At 33.2% G+C, this 17,982-nt stretch overlaps 1 protein-coding gene across 6 annotated transcripts in view; it reads left to right on the top strand.

The window, feature by feature from the left end:
* Positions 1 to 17,982, top strand: part of LOC105326339 (regulating synaptic membrane exocytosis protein 2) — a 42,951-nt gene that overhangs the window by 17,497 nt on the left and 7,472 nt on the right. For 3 of the 6 annotated variants that reach the window (XM_011426313.4, XM_011426314.4, XM_011426312.4), the window contains 16 exons: positions 3,347 to 3,543; positions 5,056 to 5,161; positions 6,403 to 6,510; positions 9,844 to 9,967; positions 10,821 to 10,912; positions 11,339 to 11,445; positions 13,035 to 13,165; positions 13,373 to 13,538; positions 13,655 to 13,762; positions 14,124 to 14,250; positions 14,597 to 14,800; positions 15,578 to 15,788; positions 16,150 to 16,247; positions 16,527 to 16,712; positions 16,808 to 16,916; positions 17,508 to 17,873. In XM_011426313.4, coding sequence (XP_011424615.3) covers positions 3,347 to 3,543; positions 5,056 to 5,161; positions 6,403 to 6,510; positions 9,844 to 9,967; positions 10,821 to 10,912; positions 11,339 to 11,445; positions 13,035 to 13,165; positions 13,373 to 13,538; positions 13,655 to 13,762; positions 14,124 to 14,250; positions 14,597 to 14,800; positions 15,578 to 15,788; positions 16,150 to 16,247; positions 16,527 to 16,712; positions 16,808 to 16,916; positions 17,508 to 17,873 — 2,440 coding nt within the window. The remainder of the gene's footprint in view (positions 1 to 3,346; positions 3,544 to 5,055; positions 5,162 to 6,402; positions 6,511 to 9,843; positions 9,968 to 10,820; positions 10,913 to 11,338; positions 11,446 to 13,034; positions 13,166 to 13,372; positions 13,539 to 13,654; positions 13,763 to 14,123; positions 14,251 to 14,596; positions 14,801 to 15,577; positions 15,789 to 16,149; positions 16,248 to 16,526; positions 16,713 to 16,807; positions 16,917 to 17,507; positions 17,874 to 17,982) is intronic. The other 3 variants (XM_011426315.4, XM_011426316.4, XM_020066405.3) reach the window with 3 other exon arrangements.

Raw genomic sequence — 17,982 nt, 5'->3', positions numbered from 1 at the left:
AGCACATACAACGGTTGTTATGCAAGATCGCAGATAACATGTATTAGAAATGCTCCACTGGCCCTAAGCATAATAGATAAAATATGATTGTGTAATTTTTTTATTTTGAAAATATTTGATGTTTTTTTATAAATGATAATTTTTAAAAAGGTACCGTAATATGTCTTCATGGATAAAATAAATTACCTGGTATACACATCAAAGGGCATGCTATTTTCAGCACATTTTCAATATTACATGGGCATTGACTATTAGGTGAAAAATTTCAGTTTTATAAGATGAAAAATATTTATGATATATTTAACGCAGTACATGTATTATCAAAAAAATAGGAGACAGCATTTGAAGAGAATTTACACTTATTTAGAGATTGTCTTACTTTTTATCAGCTAAATATAGTGCATAAAAAAACAAAGTTAAATGATAAAAAAAAAAGATGTCATTTGATGAAACAAAATTGTTTGTACTGACGGTCAAGTCGCTGAAAGAGACGAATATGTTTAAGATTCTGTGTAAAGTGGTCACACGTGCTTATGACCAGCTATATTTACAGATACTGAAAAATCAATTCACTCGATTTCAGAATTCTGCAGTATAATGCTTTTATAGAGGAACACTAATTCTCTATGGTCTTTATATATATACATACAATTTATATTGCTAACAATGTATTTCCATACCTAAAATCTTGTTACAGTGTACATGTATATTAATGAGAGAAATTTTCAGGTACTGTGAACCAGTTGTTATTCGTGTGGGAGATATTTCCATAAGATTCGTGAGGGCCTCTTCGTCGCAAATATTCTCGCAGCAAACCAATCGTTGTTATGTATTTGTAATAATCAATGAGTTTGGATATGCCTTGGTCACAAAGAAACCTTAGTTTTCGCAAAACAGTTTATTGGGAGTAAATTGCAAAAATAAATCCATCGTGAATAAAAGTTGGTTTACAGTATATCTCATGACAGTCTCAATAGAGAACATAACAACTGATATGGAGAATTTTCTATACATGAGTTGTGTCAAACTGTTGGTATATTATTTTAAGACAATTTACTGTGAATGAAGAGGTTTAGGACTTCGAATATTGTTGGAGACGTCACATAGCTTGGTGAAATTCCAACTTATCAAGTTTAAGTAATGTCTGCAAATTGAGTGAAATTCAATCTTAAAACTGAAAAAAAAATTGTAGTATCTATCAACAATTGATAGTCATTTGATAAACCAATAAAAACATACTCAATTTTTCGAAGACTTACCCCGGTAGTACAAAATCATTTTTTGAAGCATTTTGTGGATTCCATTGTCAGCAAGCTCTTAATTTTAACATTAACTGTCAAACAGTCACAATCAACAACACTGCATGTAGTACAGGAAATGCACTACATATACAGATATACAATTGTACTATAAACTGCGCCAACTTCAGATTTTTTTAATATCAATTTTTTTTTTCGGAATTGACTACAGTATACGTGTACCAAGTATTTTAAATAAAATGGTTATTGGTGACAATTTAATGCAATATCAAGTTTAATTGTTTCTAAAATCTTAAACATAGACGGCTTCATAGTAAAAACATATTTGCAAATGAAAATGAGGTACTCATGGACCTCACAGTTTTTTTCTTGCACAGCAAAAAAGTTGTTACAGCACATGTATGGGTATATGCGCATTCAGTCAGACTTTAACTTTTTTTTTTTTTCATTGTGTAACAAATTAAGTTTTTATATTAAAAAAAGCAATGAAAAACTTAAAGTAATAACGAAATGCTCATTTCTTTTAAACATGCAAAATTAGTATGTCCTTTGAAGCAGTCTTTTTTACCATTTAGCAGCCTACAGAGCTGATTGCATGTACGTGCATAATGAAGTCATTGGACCTGAAAGAGGGTTACAGAATTGTGTAATACATTGTAGGGAACTGTTTATAACAATATTTGAACAGCTATTTAATTATTGATGGAGATTCACAAGAACATTATTGATTTGCACAATAAATAGCGGAGACATCTTTGAGGCAGTACACATGCCATTGGATTATGTTCACAGTGGTTAGGCACGAGTTTACAGCTCGTGGAGAGGAGAAATATATAGAAAGCTTCCAATGTACTTGCGTAACAGCCAATTACCAAAAATTTGTCATTACAATAATTTATATATTACATGAACATAGTAAGAATTTTTCTTCATTGATTTTATAGAATTGGTTTTATAACCAGAATTTGTTGTGGACCTCTTTCAAGTCTATTTTGCTTGCTCGAAGAACACCACTTTTGGTAAATAACCATTAAGCTGATAGTATGTACAGTAATCAACAAGAAAATAAATTTGTTTTGATATTAAAATACTGTTACAACCGTTATTGATAAATGTGTAACATTCCAGTAACATATACCCATAACGCATACATAACGGGAACAACTAATTTTTCCCAGGCCAACCGATTTATAATCAATAGACTTTAAACTCATCTGTAAAAGTATTTCAAGAAAATCCAGAAAATGAAAAGAAAATTATATATATTGGATTTTTTATATTGCAAGTTAACTCATGAAAAATAAAATGCAAAATTCCTGTGTGATATAAATTACCAAAGTATTACAGAAAGTGCATATCCAAGGATATGTGCACATTTACCCTCACTCTTTGATTAAATTTCCTAAAACCTGTCATCTGGTCAAGTGGCTTTATATAGTCAGCTTATAGGAGATGATTGATACTGGAGCCTGGGTGCTTGGAAATTCTGTCCAAGCTACAATATTATATTTGTCTTTCTCAGTCATCCATTCCCTGCTAATATGATGGACATATTTGGTCAATTCTGCACTTATGCTGACTATTCATCATTTCTAACTGTCAGTCTGAAAGGCAACCATTTAAAAAAAACCTGTGCATTACAATTTGAGAATTTAAGCAAGAGAGGTGACCCAGACCCAAGATACAGTAAATTTAGTCCTCATGCATAGTCAGTCTCTCACAACCCGGCCTGGCTGAAGTATAGTCGTAGTTGGTAAATTTTAGCAGTAAATCATGTGAAGTCATAATACGTCAAAAGAGAACAAACCATAAAAAAATTCAGTGGAATATATTGTGTTTCCAATATACCGGTACCAATAATGCCAGTTTCTTATAAAAAAAAAACTTGACAAATTGGAATGAGGCAAATATGATGAATTTTTGGGCATTAGTGGTGGTGGAATTAAATTTTCATTTCATCATTTGCTTTTTTGTATCTTTATCTTTATTGGGCATTAGTGGTCTTCCTTCTCTTTTTTTTTTTGAATTTTGTGTTTCTCTTGCCCTTTTTTCTTCATTTTTTAGAGCTTGCCATTTTATGTTTCCAGGGGGAAATGAAAGCAGTTTAAGGCAAACTAATTCAGCTGGTAGGCCCGACACCTTTAATGGCTGTCAAAAATGTTGCCATGGCAATGTTTGCTGCAAGATGGCTGCTTATGAGACCGAGACACATGTTTTGAAAGACTCTGGAATAGACACAGGTCACTCCAGTAGTAGCCAAACATTAAACGAAGACAGTTCAAAGGTACCTCCCAAAACTTACCTAGCCAATATCAGTACCTCTTTCTTGTAATGTGGAACACCTCTATTTTACATAGGCATGCAATGTCAAGGTTTTGATACGTCATCATAAACATAACTTGTTGTCGTAAATAATTGAGCTTGATTTAGCCTAAAGAAATGGGTAGATATACTGAGCCATGTCTAGTGGTCTATTTGATTAAAAAAGAAAACAACAAAATAAAACAAAAGAAACGGAACTATACAAAACTTCAGAATTAAAAGAAAATTGTAGGAATTACTTTTGCTCTATTGATCACTTTATATTACACAAATCTTATTGAATTTCTGAATGCCATTTTATTCAACACATATCTTTTTTATTCATTATCATGCACATACATACTTTTTGTCATGACTCTATAGATAAAAGTCCGGTTTTATTTACTTGCTAGAACATTGCTAGAACATTGACCAAAAGACAAGAAGTTATGTTTAAATATTTCCTAAATTGAAATTGTGGAGTCTGTCCAATATGTGTCAGTTTGTTAGAGCCTTTCTTCTGATAACAGTATTCGGAACTAAATATATATTGACATCAACTTCCAATGTAGATGACCGTTTTTCTATTTGCACAGTAGTTTAAATCATGCGGTGTAGATATTTTTCCAATTAGATGCACCAGAAAATAGGGATCTGGCTTTAATACATTTTGTCTATTTAAAGAGATTACCAGGTAACTATGATATATCAGAAAAGTACGCTGTTAAAACATAGGAGCAAGAATCTACTGGCTGTTTTGGTTGCTGTCAACTCCCAAGTGTTGCTACTTACTTATAGCATTTTAACTCAACAATAAATGATCATGATATCTGTAAAGAAAAATAGATTAAAGGGTATAATGGGGAAATTTCATTTCCTGTAAGTGCAATGATAGTGCATTTATGATAAGCAACCATTGAAAAAATGTTGCTTACTCATATTAAAACTGCTTTCAAATGACCCCATTGTTACCAAGCTTTAGGTTATCCTGTCTTCAATGTGGTGTACTTATAACTTTGCATGAGTTCGTCTTTTATTAATAGCAGCACCGTGTGTATCAGAAATAGATATGCTTGATGTTGTATTTTAATGCTGACAACTTTTTTTAAAATTTTGATTATTTAAATGTGATTTTCAGTAAACTTTTAATTCATGTATTGGAATTTAAAGCTTTTTGAATTTACAAAATTATATTTTTTCTATTTTAAGAGTGCATGTAATAAAAGGGATTAAACTTTTGTCATAAAATTCTCTTTACACGAATGTTATATCCACATGGATTAGATATACCGTATAAAGTTCAGTTTGGTCTCCTGAAGATGAAAAATCATGAATACATTTTGAATTATGGTCATACTTTAAATTAAACTTTAAATAAAAGTGTATATAGCTGACAAGGAAAAATCACATGTTAATATCCTATTTTGGTTTTTTTTCCGTTTTTATACTCTTACTGTAATAATATATTTGATTGCTCTGAATCCTGGGATTGTAGCATCCTGTGACTTGGAAATTGTCATCAGATGGCTCAACATATGTAGGTCACATGATTCTTAAAAAAACCATTGATGGAGCAAGGCAAGATGACTGTGCAATTTTAGGTAAGCTCCATATGTATTTTATAACTGAGCTTCCTTAATAATGATATGAGACCTATAGATCTAGCTATTTGACCATGTATGCATGCACTCACGGAGACAGTTGTGATTTGGGGTCAAAAGGGCACTTTTGTCCCTTAGTTTTTATCTCTTTCCCAGTAGGACTGGGACAATTTAGTTTTTTTTTTCTTCAGATTTGCTTAGATACAAAGAACTTATTAATTTTTTAAAATTCATTTTATCTTGAAATTATAGTCAGTTCAAATTTCTCATTATAAAAAAAAAATAATAATTCATTGATAAACATCTTTAGATAATTACAATGTACACATGGTTGTCTTTTGTCTTGCTTTCCATCTTTATTTGCTAGAAGGGAAATTAAAACATTCAAATATTTCTGATTTCATAACTGTCAGGCACCTTTTCAGCCAACCTGAGAAGAAGATTCAAGTGAAATTTTCTGATCAGCCCTTGTCCTGTTTCCATCAGTCTGTTCTTCCATCCCCCTGAGCATTTTTTCACATTTTCACACCTTCTCTAAAACCATAGGGCCAATATCAACTAAACTCAGCATAAAGCACCCATATGGGAATCCTTATTGTTAACATATAAATGCTACTGCACGATGACACCTTTTTTTCAAAAGATGAAAAGGGTTTGGCTAGATGATTGTAAACAAATGTAAAAATAGGTGGGAAATAGCTACAACAATCCTATTGATATAAATGTCATCAGCTTTGAAATGCTCAAAACATATTTATCCTCTTTACTTATTGTTTAACCTTTTCTTTGTTTATAACACCTGTTTACTGTTTGTACCATTTTGTAAACATGCAGTGTAGGAGCTGATGAAGTGAGGCATGCATTTAATGGTTACTCCGTCCCCACTCTGATTGATCAAAATGTCAACTTCTTGATTATAAAAGCAACTTCCATGCTTTTGTTCTCTGATTAATTGGAACCAATACATTTGGTAACATGTCAATTCATGCTACCAATGGGACAGACAAATGGAAAGCCACACATACAGAGAGATGGCAGATTATATATATACTGTACAAATCGAAAGATTTTCTACTAATCTGAATAATTTGCACAGATGTTATGTTATTAGTCATTTTAGTTTTTAAAAATCTTAGGCTTGATTATTGTATTTTGACAGTGAAATCATTGCTGCATCGATACTGATTGCCTATATAGCTATAGAGTCTCATTAATGAGGAATGTTACTTTCTATTTTTTAGGCTTGAGCATTGTGGGAGGTAGAGAGACACCTCTAGGACAGCATGGTGCATATATCACCAAAGTCAAAAAGGGCAGTATAGCTGACACGGTTGGCCATCTACGTCCAGGTATGTAATTAACTTAAAAGCTAGAACTTTGAAGCGTTTTCTTATTAAACCAAAATTTGTATTTCAGATGACTTTATTGTAACTTGAATTAGAGCTCTTTGCTCACTGTTTTATGACTAATCACCAAATAAGTGCACCAAATTTTTGAAAATGTCATTGGGAAAATTGTGACTTGTGCGTCATTTAGCATTTATTCAGGTAATTTTGGAAACTTTATTGAAAATTATACCTATTCAGTTGAAACACAACAAGGAGTTGTTTAAAGTGCACCATATACTGGGCTGTACTTATATTTAAGGCCACAGATAAGAAGCAACAATTTTTACTAGTGAGAGACTGGTGTCCCATTTGAATGGTAATTCTGCCATATTACAGTTTTTATCATTAAGTTATATGTGATATGGCCATCTGTATTAATCATAGTACCATGTAGAGGGATCAAAAATATGAGAAACCTGATTGGCTGACAGCTTGTAATGGCCATCGGTGTTCAGTCATCATTCAGACTAGCTTATTATATTAAACAAGTGATGCAAATTTCCTTTTAACCTTTTAAATGCTCTTTTGATATCAGTTTGATATGTAATAGGATCTGATGCCTGTACAGGAATGATTAGGTCCAATAGGATCTCACTAGAGTGAAGCCATAATTTTGTACAGAACTGATACAACCTTTGAGTTATTTGCACTCTATATATTAAAACATTTTGAACATTATATATTGATACTTATAATGGACTCCTGATTGCATTCTTATATTTTAACAAACAGAGAGGAACATTAAAGTGTAGATTAGAGTAAAAGTATTGGGCTATTAAGTCTCTGAATAGTATCCTCAAAAGAAAGCATCAATGGCAATATAGTACAGCAAAACAATCATAAAGCAAAGTGCCAAATAAAACAATTTTGATTCTTTTTACACATAACTAAATGTTATTACCATTGAGTTTATGATATGTTAATGACTTGGAGGAATGAAGCTGACTTCATTGTAATAGTGAATTTATTATAAGCGGGTTTGCTGCACATGTAATGGTATTTTACTGTATATATACACCACAGTATCTGAAAAGCTAAAAGCATTAAGCATTAAAAGCAATGAAAATTAAAGTAAATGGACTGGGTGGACTCAGCATTGCTATCAGGACTACAGAACATATGCTTCGTGGCAACTTTTAATTAGACCAATAATAACTAATCAAGACTATGAATAAATATACTTAGAAGAATTTTGCACAAAAAGTGAGCATGATTTCTGAAATAGTCAATTATAACATAAGGCAGTGGTATTTTTTTAAGGAGAGAGTAAAATGTCATTGTCAAGGTTTCTTATACAAGATGGATAAGCAAAATCCAAAAGAGACCTATCTTTTGGTAGTGCAAAATGAGGTTAAAGAGAAGGGCTAAATCCTGAAAGACATGCAATTAGCAAGGCTATGGACAGGCAAAAGTGCATGTGGAAAACTATTGAAGGGGGAGATTTCAAATGTTCCAGAATCATATTGCAAGAGCGATGCAGGTTTACTGAAGTACAAGACTCATGGTCCTATATAGATCTAGGGTCTCTGTATCAACATCAAGAATGGTGCTGTACCATCATACGGATATCATGGGTTGACTGTGAATGTTGATTCTAAAATGATGAAGGACCAAATAAATGTTTTGTCTAGATTATAGCTGCTTTACTTAACACTACTTACCATCACACTTTTTGTGGTAATCAGAGTCTTTTTCTGACAGTTCAATACCCTTAAAATATTCTGCTATGGACCAAATCAAAGAAGGTAATTTTTTGATTCCATTGCAGGATATCAATTTTACTGATAGAACACAGAATTACATTTTCTTCAAAACCTACAACATTATGCCTGAAATATTTAATATAGAATATGTGTTTAAAGTATCTTGCCTAAAAATAGATTTATTTTGCTCTTTCGAATATTCCCACCAAATTACAAAAATAACCCCCCAAAACACAGGGTTATGATTATAAATCAACAATATGAAATCAAAATTAAGTCAAATATTAGAATGGCCGGTGTACTGAATTTAGTGATATAAAGCTTATTGAATTGTTACCCTTTAAATAAGTTATGATTGGGACATACAATACTTTTTACCTTGTATAGACATTAAGTTTACACCAGAAGATACTGTTTAGTGCAGATTTGGAGAATCACCAGCCTGCATTGTTTATGTCTTACAAGTAATGGGAATATTACGGTGCTCAAGGGACCATATTCTTTATCGCGGAACATGCTAATTCAAGTTTCTCCTGACTCGGCGATATGGGATATTTGTACTTTTCATACATTATTCATTCCTAGTCTGTCAGAGAAGGATAGTTATATTTCTCCTCCAAGACATTTGCTGCATTTCTGTCAATAGAAACGGCAGATAAGCTGCCATTTGGTTTCATCAAGACTTGGTCACATGTTTATTTTTAGCCATTTTTAGCTCAATACTGCTGGTGAGATGGTAGTTAATAGTAAATTCTATAGCCAACTGCTGTAGATCTGTTTAACAGAATCTGCAATCTAGCCCAATTCAGTTGCAACATTCTGTTTAAATTAAAGAGGGTGTGCAGCTTAAGTTAGCTAGTTCACTCAGAGGACTGAGAGGTTGTTGTTAAGAATAGTTCTTGGGTCAAAAACTGTTCCATGGAACACACTAGGTTTCTGCTCTAAATGGCATGAATGCTGAGCTATGGCAGCACTGTTGTCAGCTAGCAGCTCATTGATTTTTTTTTTGCCTCAATACACATTATATGTATTTGGAGAGTCAGATATATATAGGTCAGTGTAGTCCATCGTCAGGTTTTCTGCCTACTTTTCTTGATCTATGATACTTGGCTCTTCGTCCGTGGTAAAACAACCACTTTTGAAAAGTACAAATTGAGAGGGATTAATTATATCATTTATTCATTTTTATCAGTATATATATGGTAATGATTCAATATAGCAAGTAAACTGTGCTCATTATGAACAAAGACCTGCATGCCTATGATAAATAAAGATCTTAGTCATATTGATCTGGTATGTCTTTTTGTCAATCAATCCCGACCATTCTATTGGCTGAAGACTATGACCTGTTAAGACTTCCATTCAAACTTATTGACTTTGTAGGTTAAGAACACAGGAAAATTATGAGCAAAATGCATGTATAAGATCAAATTATTCTTTTAATTTTCATAAGTCTAACCTATTTATTAGATTAACCCCACTCCATGTCCCATCCCCTTAGGACAGAACCAAAGAAATTCTGAAAAACTTCAAAATGATTAACTGCGTGTAAGGTTTATCTATGGGACTTTTATTTCTGTCTACTTTGTAGGTGATGAGGTCCTTGAGTTCAATGGAAGATGCTTACAGCGAGCTACATTTGAGGAGGTTCGAGACATCATCATGGAGTCTAAACAAGAACCACAAGTGGAGCTTATTGTTAACCGCAATGCCAGGTGAGCAGTCAAATCATAATCAACGGAAAACCAACTTATATCAGTCTGTTGGTCTTTCTGAAAGAAGGAGGTACCTTATATGGTTAAAAGTTATATTCAGCTTCCTTTCGAAACTACTCTATTAAACTTAATGAAGTAAAAAATGTGAAGTATTTTGATTTCAAATACCGTAAAGTTTCCAAGTACAACCATGCATTGTATTTTCTCCGATTAAAGTCTTATGATTATTCAAAGCCCTTTGGAAATGGCAAAATGACACTCTTTCCAGCTATTAAAAAAATGAATCTTAATTTTTTTTATGGATATACCCCTGCATCAAAGTTGGACAGAAAACTGCAATAGTGTTTGTTCTGTCCACCTTTTGAATAACTGTACCTTAATTTTTAAAAAAATAATCTACAGAAAAATAAATGAAATACCGGGTAATGTTTAAGTCAACTGACCCGGCCTTCCTTCCACTTTTTGTCAGACTCCTCTACTTTGAAAAATGATTCTCTGTGCCTTGTGGCAATGCTCTTTGAAAAAGTCAACTAAATATTTCAATTAAGGAAGTTACAAGTGTTCACTAACATTTAAAGACCCCATTATGTGCACTTTGAAAAATTTGTATAAATCATAAATTCTTGACTTAAAAAAGAAATAAAGTACGAGTTTTCGTGCATGTTGCAGAATAACCTCTGAGGTAAAATGATGTTATTTTGGCATATAACAGCCTAGCATTAGCAGAGGCTTTTATATTTCAGACAACTTGTGGAGATTTTGAAAAATTTTTCAAAGTGCTTAATTTTTTGAAGTGCGTTGTAAAAGTCAGTGAGTATGCCATATATTGATATCTTTGTTCTTACTCTGATAGTTCTGGTGAAGTCCCACCTGGATTACAACAAACTGATCACAATACTCGCAGAAGTCCGCTGGACCATGACAAAAGAGGCAAGAGAGCCGCAGGTCAGTATATACTGTAAATGTATTTCATTTAGCTGTGTATTCTTTTTGGCATTTTTGGCAGAATGTGGCTTCCGCTAATTAATTCAAGTACGTCGCTAAATGAAATGCATATATATATATAAGAATAGTCACATTCGGGAATACGCTAATTTAAATCCACACCAACTTGTTCAAAAACTGTTTTCCGCAAAATATCGTACACGCAAAATATAATACGTTTACAGTATTTCTTATCCTTATTTATCAAGGTGGAATCAGACACTTTTTGAGATATTGATATGGATTGAAAGTAAAAAATAACAACTACGGTATATTCTTTGCCCAGTCTTAAATTTTCCTGCTGACAATGAGGGTGAAAGGGCCAAAAACAAAACATGGGCAAATATATTCTTGTATACAGTACTTATTTTTCACTTTTTCAATTAGATATTACCAATGGCCACACAAGAAGAGTAAATCTCTCAGAGACAGCCCCAAATTTTACAAGTCCGAGATCACGATCCCTGACACCCAAGTCAATGGGCAAAATTCAGGTAAAAAGATTCCCACCACAAAGGTTATAAAGCATCCTTATACAATATAACTTTTGCTTTATAGCAGGTCTACTAATAAAGGAAATACAAGTAAATAAGTTATGATATTACAGCCAAATAATTTATAATTTAATTTAGCTTGTCTCATTTTGGAAGGATTGCTAAAATTGCATCATTTCTGAGTGCCAAAAAAGAAATGAGTTCAAAAAAATGTTGAAAAATATAATGAAAAAATATGAAGTTTCCTGAATAGAAAAGTTTGTTTCTTTTTTGCCATTTGTGACTTTCATGGTATTTATTTTGCTGTTTTGGCAAATTTCTTAAAACATACTAGACTTTGACCCATGCGTGCATGGGTTGACTTTGCATATAATATAGAACATTTACGAAATAGATACATCGACACACCATATTGTTGACATTTACATAACCAAGCTTTAAGTATACGATAACGCTATTAATTTCATCTAACTGTGTCTCGGCACAGTCCTTCACAGCAGTTAAAATGCCTCCCATATACCCGTAATGTTGCAAAAAATTGCAAAATCACTCCGAAACGATTTTGGAGAAAATTAATGAAGATGCATTGAAAATAACAGTCAAATTATTTATAACAAACCATTTTGAGGCTGTAAATTCCTTCCACCAAAAAATTTAATTCATATTATTGAAGAATCAGGTACTGGAAGAATTCAACACTTTTTCACCAACGTTTTTACTCGCTTCGAATTTACACACCATTTTGATATTAAATGCGCTGAGTTAGCGTTATCTCCCATATTTCCTTTGATGAACAAAATATATGACAAAGAACTGCAAACACTAACGCCCGTTTCCTGCCTACATTTTACATCCAAATATTTCGCAACAAAACAAAATTTGTAATAAAATTATTAAATGCCTTCAAATTTTAGTTAGGCGGCTAGACAATGCTATCGTTCGCAGTCCTTTTCAATGAAAATTTACATGTATTTGTAATATTGTTTCTGAGTTTATCCATACAAATGTGATATTGTGGAAACATAAACTAAAGAGCCTACCATGATTTAGCGTGAATGTAATACGCATGCGCAAGATTGTAAAATCCAAAAAATCCAAAAGATTTCTGGATTTTCTAATGGAATTTTCGTTGATTATTAAGTAGCAAATCTTGATTAAGATAAAATAAAAACAAATTGGTAATCTTCAAGTACCAATGATGTTTAAAATATATGAAACAAAAGACGTACAGTACTCATCGATTTCTCAGTATTAAAGCCCAAAAATTCTATTATTTTAATATAGTAGTATAGATTCCTGTTTATTGCATACAATATTGTCTGCAGATCTGAGTTTCCTTTCTTTATACTCGTTCATAATGGATTTCGGCTCATTTTGCCCTTTTATACATGTATTCTTTTTCTTTGTTATGTGCACTAGCTCAGAAACTTGAAAGTTATTTTTTTTTTTTAAATAAAGCATAGTTTTAAATTACAGTAATGTTTTTTTTATATATTCTTTGTTCTGTGTACTAGCCCAAATATTTGAAAGGTTTTTTTTTTTTTTAATTGGAGCATTTAGTTTTAAATTACAATGATGCTTTTACATAGGTGAAGTTGTGGTATAATATGAAAGAACAGGAGCTGATAGTGACCCTTATTAGTGCTACTAACTTGCCACCAACGACTAAAGGCCAGTTCAGACACCCATACTGCAAAGTCTACCTTCTTCCAGACAGAAGGTCAGTTTGCCGCACTGATGATGCTCCTATATATAGCTTAAATAGTTTAACATATTGGTAGTAAAATTAAACTTTGTGTCAAGATAAAAGGCATTAATTTGAAAAGATAATTTTCAAAATTATATATATAAAAAAAAAATTGATAAATTTGATTTTTTAGAAGATCCCTTATATAACTCTGACAGATATGTTTGGTTTGGTTTTCAGTGAAAAAAGTAGACGTCGAACTAAAACAATTATGAACAGCAATGAGCCCACCTGGAACCAAACATTTATGTACTATGGTGTTACATCAGAGGATCTTCAAAACTTGCTGCTAGAAATAACTGTGTGGGATTATGACAGAATGGGACCAAATGAATTTATGGGAGAAGTGAGTTACATATACTTAATACCTTTGTATCGTGTTCCTTCTATTCTGTTTTGAGTGCTCTGTTTAAAAAGAAATCTTTGTGTTCTAAATGTATTCAATTTGTTTTCTTCCAACAGGTGCTTCTGGATCTACACAGTGCAAACTTAGAAGATGACCCCTTCTGGTACCCCTTGTCACAACATGATGAGAACAGTATACCCTTACCCCAGTCCTCACCAAGATCTGTAAGTCTGTCAGGCTGTGAGTTGTATCACACAGGGGAAATAGGAAGTTTAATTCAGAAGTATTAGAAAAAAAAATTTCATGCTTATTTAAGAAATAAATAGCAATTTAAAAAGTTCACTGAGATATGAAGTTGGCTGGTCACGTAATCAAATCCTGTGAAGCTCGAATGGTGTTCTATCTCCCTAAATGGATTGGTTTCAATATTCAGAGAGAAATTTTACTTTCATCAGATCATATTCTATTTTTCTATAGTTTTAAGCTCTCTCATGCTCAAAAATCTATTGTGTATGAGCAGATTCCTTGAAAGTTTTCATTCTGATAATCCTGAGAGTGTTTGACCTGGTATTCTTGGTTTTACAGAAAACCCAACAGGAGGCTTACTATGGAAGGAAAGATCACTTATCCCCCCCGGTCAGTTCCAGGGGTCACAGTGACAGTGATATATCGGAGTTTGATGTAGACGAAAGGTTCGCGAGGAGTGTTCCAGGTAAACCTGGTTAACCAAATAACTTTTTTCAGCCCATGTTGCAAATTTTATGAGAATGAAGTAAATCTGAAATCTTTTTTTTTTTATATACGTAAGTTGTTTTATCCGATTTGAATAGTATTATATACTAGAAGTAAAACACAAATACCAATGAGATTTTTGCATGTTGTATTTTTGTGATTTATAAAATGATTGTGAAAAATAGATTATTGCAAATCTTACTGGATAAATTGTTTCATATGCAGATATCTTGGAAAAATCACCATGGTTTTTTTCAATTTTTGTTTTGAATGTATATCATTTTTATGGAGAACTGTATGATTGAGACAAACTTGTTGTGTAACAGCTGAGGTTCGCCGAGGTCTGGATAAAACTAGTTCCTGTAGTTCATACGGTAGTTCGGCAGGCAGCGACGATTTGTCTGACCCCACAGACTATAAATACTCACGAACACGCACAAGACCTATTCCAATTCTTAAGAGCCAGTTTCGACCAGAAATCTCTCCCCTGGCTAGGGAAGATCCCCTTGCTAGGCTAAGAGAAGCTATAGGTATTGTTTGACACATTCTAGGATTTTTCTGGGTGATGGATTAGAAAAACTTTCCTTCTTTCGACCTCTCTTTCCTAGTTGTCATGTTGGAAGTATACTCTCTGAATGATCAGGTTCTCAGATGGAGGTTCATGTAATATCTGTCTTGGCTTTATTTTTTCCAACTCTTATTTAGATTAGTCCAGTTCATTGGAGGCATTGGGTTGTTTGGTTTCCGGAATTTTGGAATTTTTATTGTTTTTTTGCATGTTGGTGATGGACACATTTAGTAAAGCAGTGTATGTCAAATAATTTTGATATAGAAGAATGACATAGATTTTTTCTATGATTAGTTGTTCTGAATCATCTGTATGAGATGAGCAGTCTACAAAATACCCTCCATGTTGACCGGCTGTCAGAGCTTTGATATTCCTGGCCCTGGAGTGAATGTGTTTGATAATTGATTTTGGAATTACCCATAGTAAATTTTTTCAAAAAAATTATGAAGAAGGAATAGTTGTTAAATTTTATTTGAATTTTAAATTTTAATTGATGATTTTTGTAAACTCTGCAAGAACATCTTGTAGCATTCATTTACTTTACTCAACATTGATGTAATAATCAACATATCATTAATCATGCATGCAAACCAGGGCAAATGATTTGATACTTTACACAGTATAGAAATTGCGAATTGATTTAATTGATCCATTTAAACTAAACCTTTTTTCCAGTGTGTGATTATGAAAACGATGATTTTCTGTTCATTGAATAATTCAGAAATAATAATCGTTTCAGTTACAAGTCGAGAAGAACATGAGCATTCTCACCGTCACCCGAAGACTGCTGTGGAAAAGCTGTCTGTCCCCGGGGAACAGAGCTCCCTGCCCAGGACAGCGTCCCCCAAAACTCCAGACATGCACCCTAGAAATAGGTCAAGGACACCTTCTTCTTCTTACCATCGTGTGCCTGAAAACGCATCTCGCTCACTCTCCCCACCAGACCTTAGGTACTTGTTACTTTGATTATGTGCCTTTTTACCTCTGAGTGGGAATATTTCAAAGTACATTCACTGTAAACAGATTAGCATTAGCATGTCGTACAATATTTGGCAATATTTGATTTTTCAACAATTAAGTTAGTGTGGGTTTGATTTGGACCATTTCTGAATATACATAATTACATACATACCATGTGCATGACTTTTAGCGACATTTTAATAAAAAATGCTATTAAGTTGAATTTATATTTCCAAACGGTTTTATCCCTATATAGAAGTATGTACATGTAACTTAGGATGATATGTTTATTTATGATAATTATGATGTTATTATTATTAGGATAATTATGATATTTTCATTGTTTGACAGCTCATTGATGGCCAACTCTCCTTCCAATACACCCTCTCCCAAAAAGAGACAGCTGCCTGCAATTCCAACTGATGCCCAGCGGGAAAGTCGAGACAGAGGTTAGTGTATTTACTATGGAGAATTTTGAGTTGATACCTAATGGTTGAACAACAACTTGTCATAACATCATTTCTGTATCAAACATTGAGTTAAATGCTTGATTCATAAGTAATTACAAAAGATGAAAACATTAATTTTCTTGCAAAGAATGTTGATATACTGAGTATCAAAAATAAAGATCGATCTACTTGTGTATCAATCAATTCACTTTCAATAAGTTTTAGCAGATTGCAAACCAAACTAGAATTTATATGTATTTAAACTTCTTCCCTTTTCAGTAGTGAAAGATTTAGAAGAGAGAGCTCGTCAGATAAAGAGTCGAATGCGACCTGGAAGTGTGACCCCTAACCTCTCTGACAGTGAGGCTATGAGGGGTCGTCACAGGTCATCTTACGACAGGTCAATCTCCAGAGAAAGGGGGTACCCATTGTATGACAGAGACCCTTCACGTGGGAGAAGGAAGGGTACGTAATAAATATGTAAATCATCTGTGTTTATAGTTTATACAATTTAAATTTGCATGCATTTTAACTAATGATATATATATGATATTTTGTAGATGATTATGATATCCCTAGTGATGCTGATAGTGATATCTCCGAAATCTCAAAAGTTAGCACCATAAGTGTTCGCTCTACTCAGTCTGAAAAACCTCACAGAAAATTTAGGTAAGTAAATTCATATTTTTTCTATTTAAAATCTAATTCTTATGTATCTGCATTATCTGTTTTACAGTTAATATAATATTCCTTCTACACTAGTCTACACACATTCATGTTGAAACACAGACAAATCATTCAGGAGAGAGAATTTATGCTTACTACATTGTCTATGCATTTGGCTTTATTGTCTTTACTACAGATGATAAATATTAAACAGCATTTTCAAATTAGCTAATTTGTTGATAAAATCCTTTAGACGAATTGATTTGTTTGCATATCATATTTTCTGTTTGAATTTTAAGTTCAGATGACACATATTTTGCTGATGATCACAGTCTAAAAGTTTTTTTTTTTTGCATTGATGTTTTGTGTAATGCAATATTTCAGACCAGAGAATTACAAAAATGGGTGATTCAGAATACCCCAAATTATTGTATCATACAATGAAATGCTGGTTTCTTTTGGAAGTAACAAATTTAAAAACATTTAATTATGTTCAAAAAATAATTTTTGATATCAACTGCCAAAAAATATTTAAAATGGTCATAGCAGTTTAGTATTTATCATTTCATTTCACACATTGCTTCTTATTTTCAGTCAATTCAAAGAAAAAATAAACACCAAGTCTACGATACCCCGATCACAACAGCCGTCAGTGCGAACCCCCACGGGCGACAGTCAAGGCTTCCAGAAGCAGAGCAGTAGCGGCAGCATGTCTGACTCCGAGGTAGGCTCATGCGTGACAGAGGGGCGGAGACGTAGACCTAGCCTTGGTCACAAGATCGGGTCACTGATTGGTCTCCAGCGCCGGAGTAGCAGCGCGTCACAGCTGACTGACGGCAAGAAGAAGAGCTCCATACAGAGAAGCGAGGAGGTGCTGTCAGGGCGGGGACTGGTGAAGCAGCCTAGCAAGGACTCGACGGACGGCAGTATTGGGAGCATCAGCAGCGATTCTGGGAGTGTGTAAGTGCTTGTGACAAATTGACAAAATTGTAAGGTTGTATAATTAAGGATCAAGGATCTGGCTTTGGGGTTCCACTTGCTTTGGGGAGATCCTGTCCTTATGACAGGA

Source organism: Magallana gigas, chromosome 5 (assembly GCF_963853765.1).
Source record: "Magallana gigas chromosome 5, xbMagGiga1.1, whole genome shotgun sequence".
In the NCBI taxonomy this organism is placed as follows: Eukaryota; Metazoa; Mollusca; class Bivalvia; order Ostreida; family Ostreidae; genus Magallana; species Magallana gigas.
Note: the sequence above shows the minus strand (reverse complement) of the source record. Positions and strands in the feature narration are given on the sequence as shown.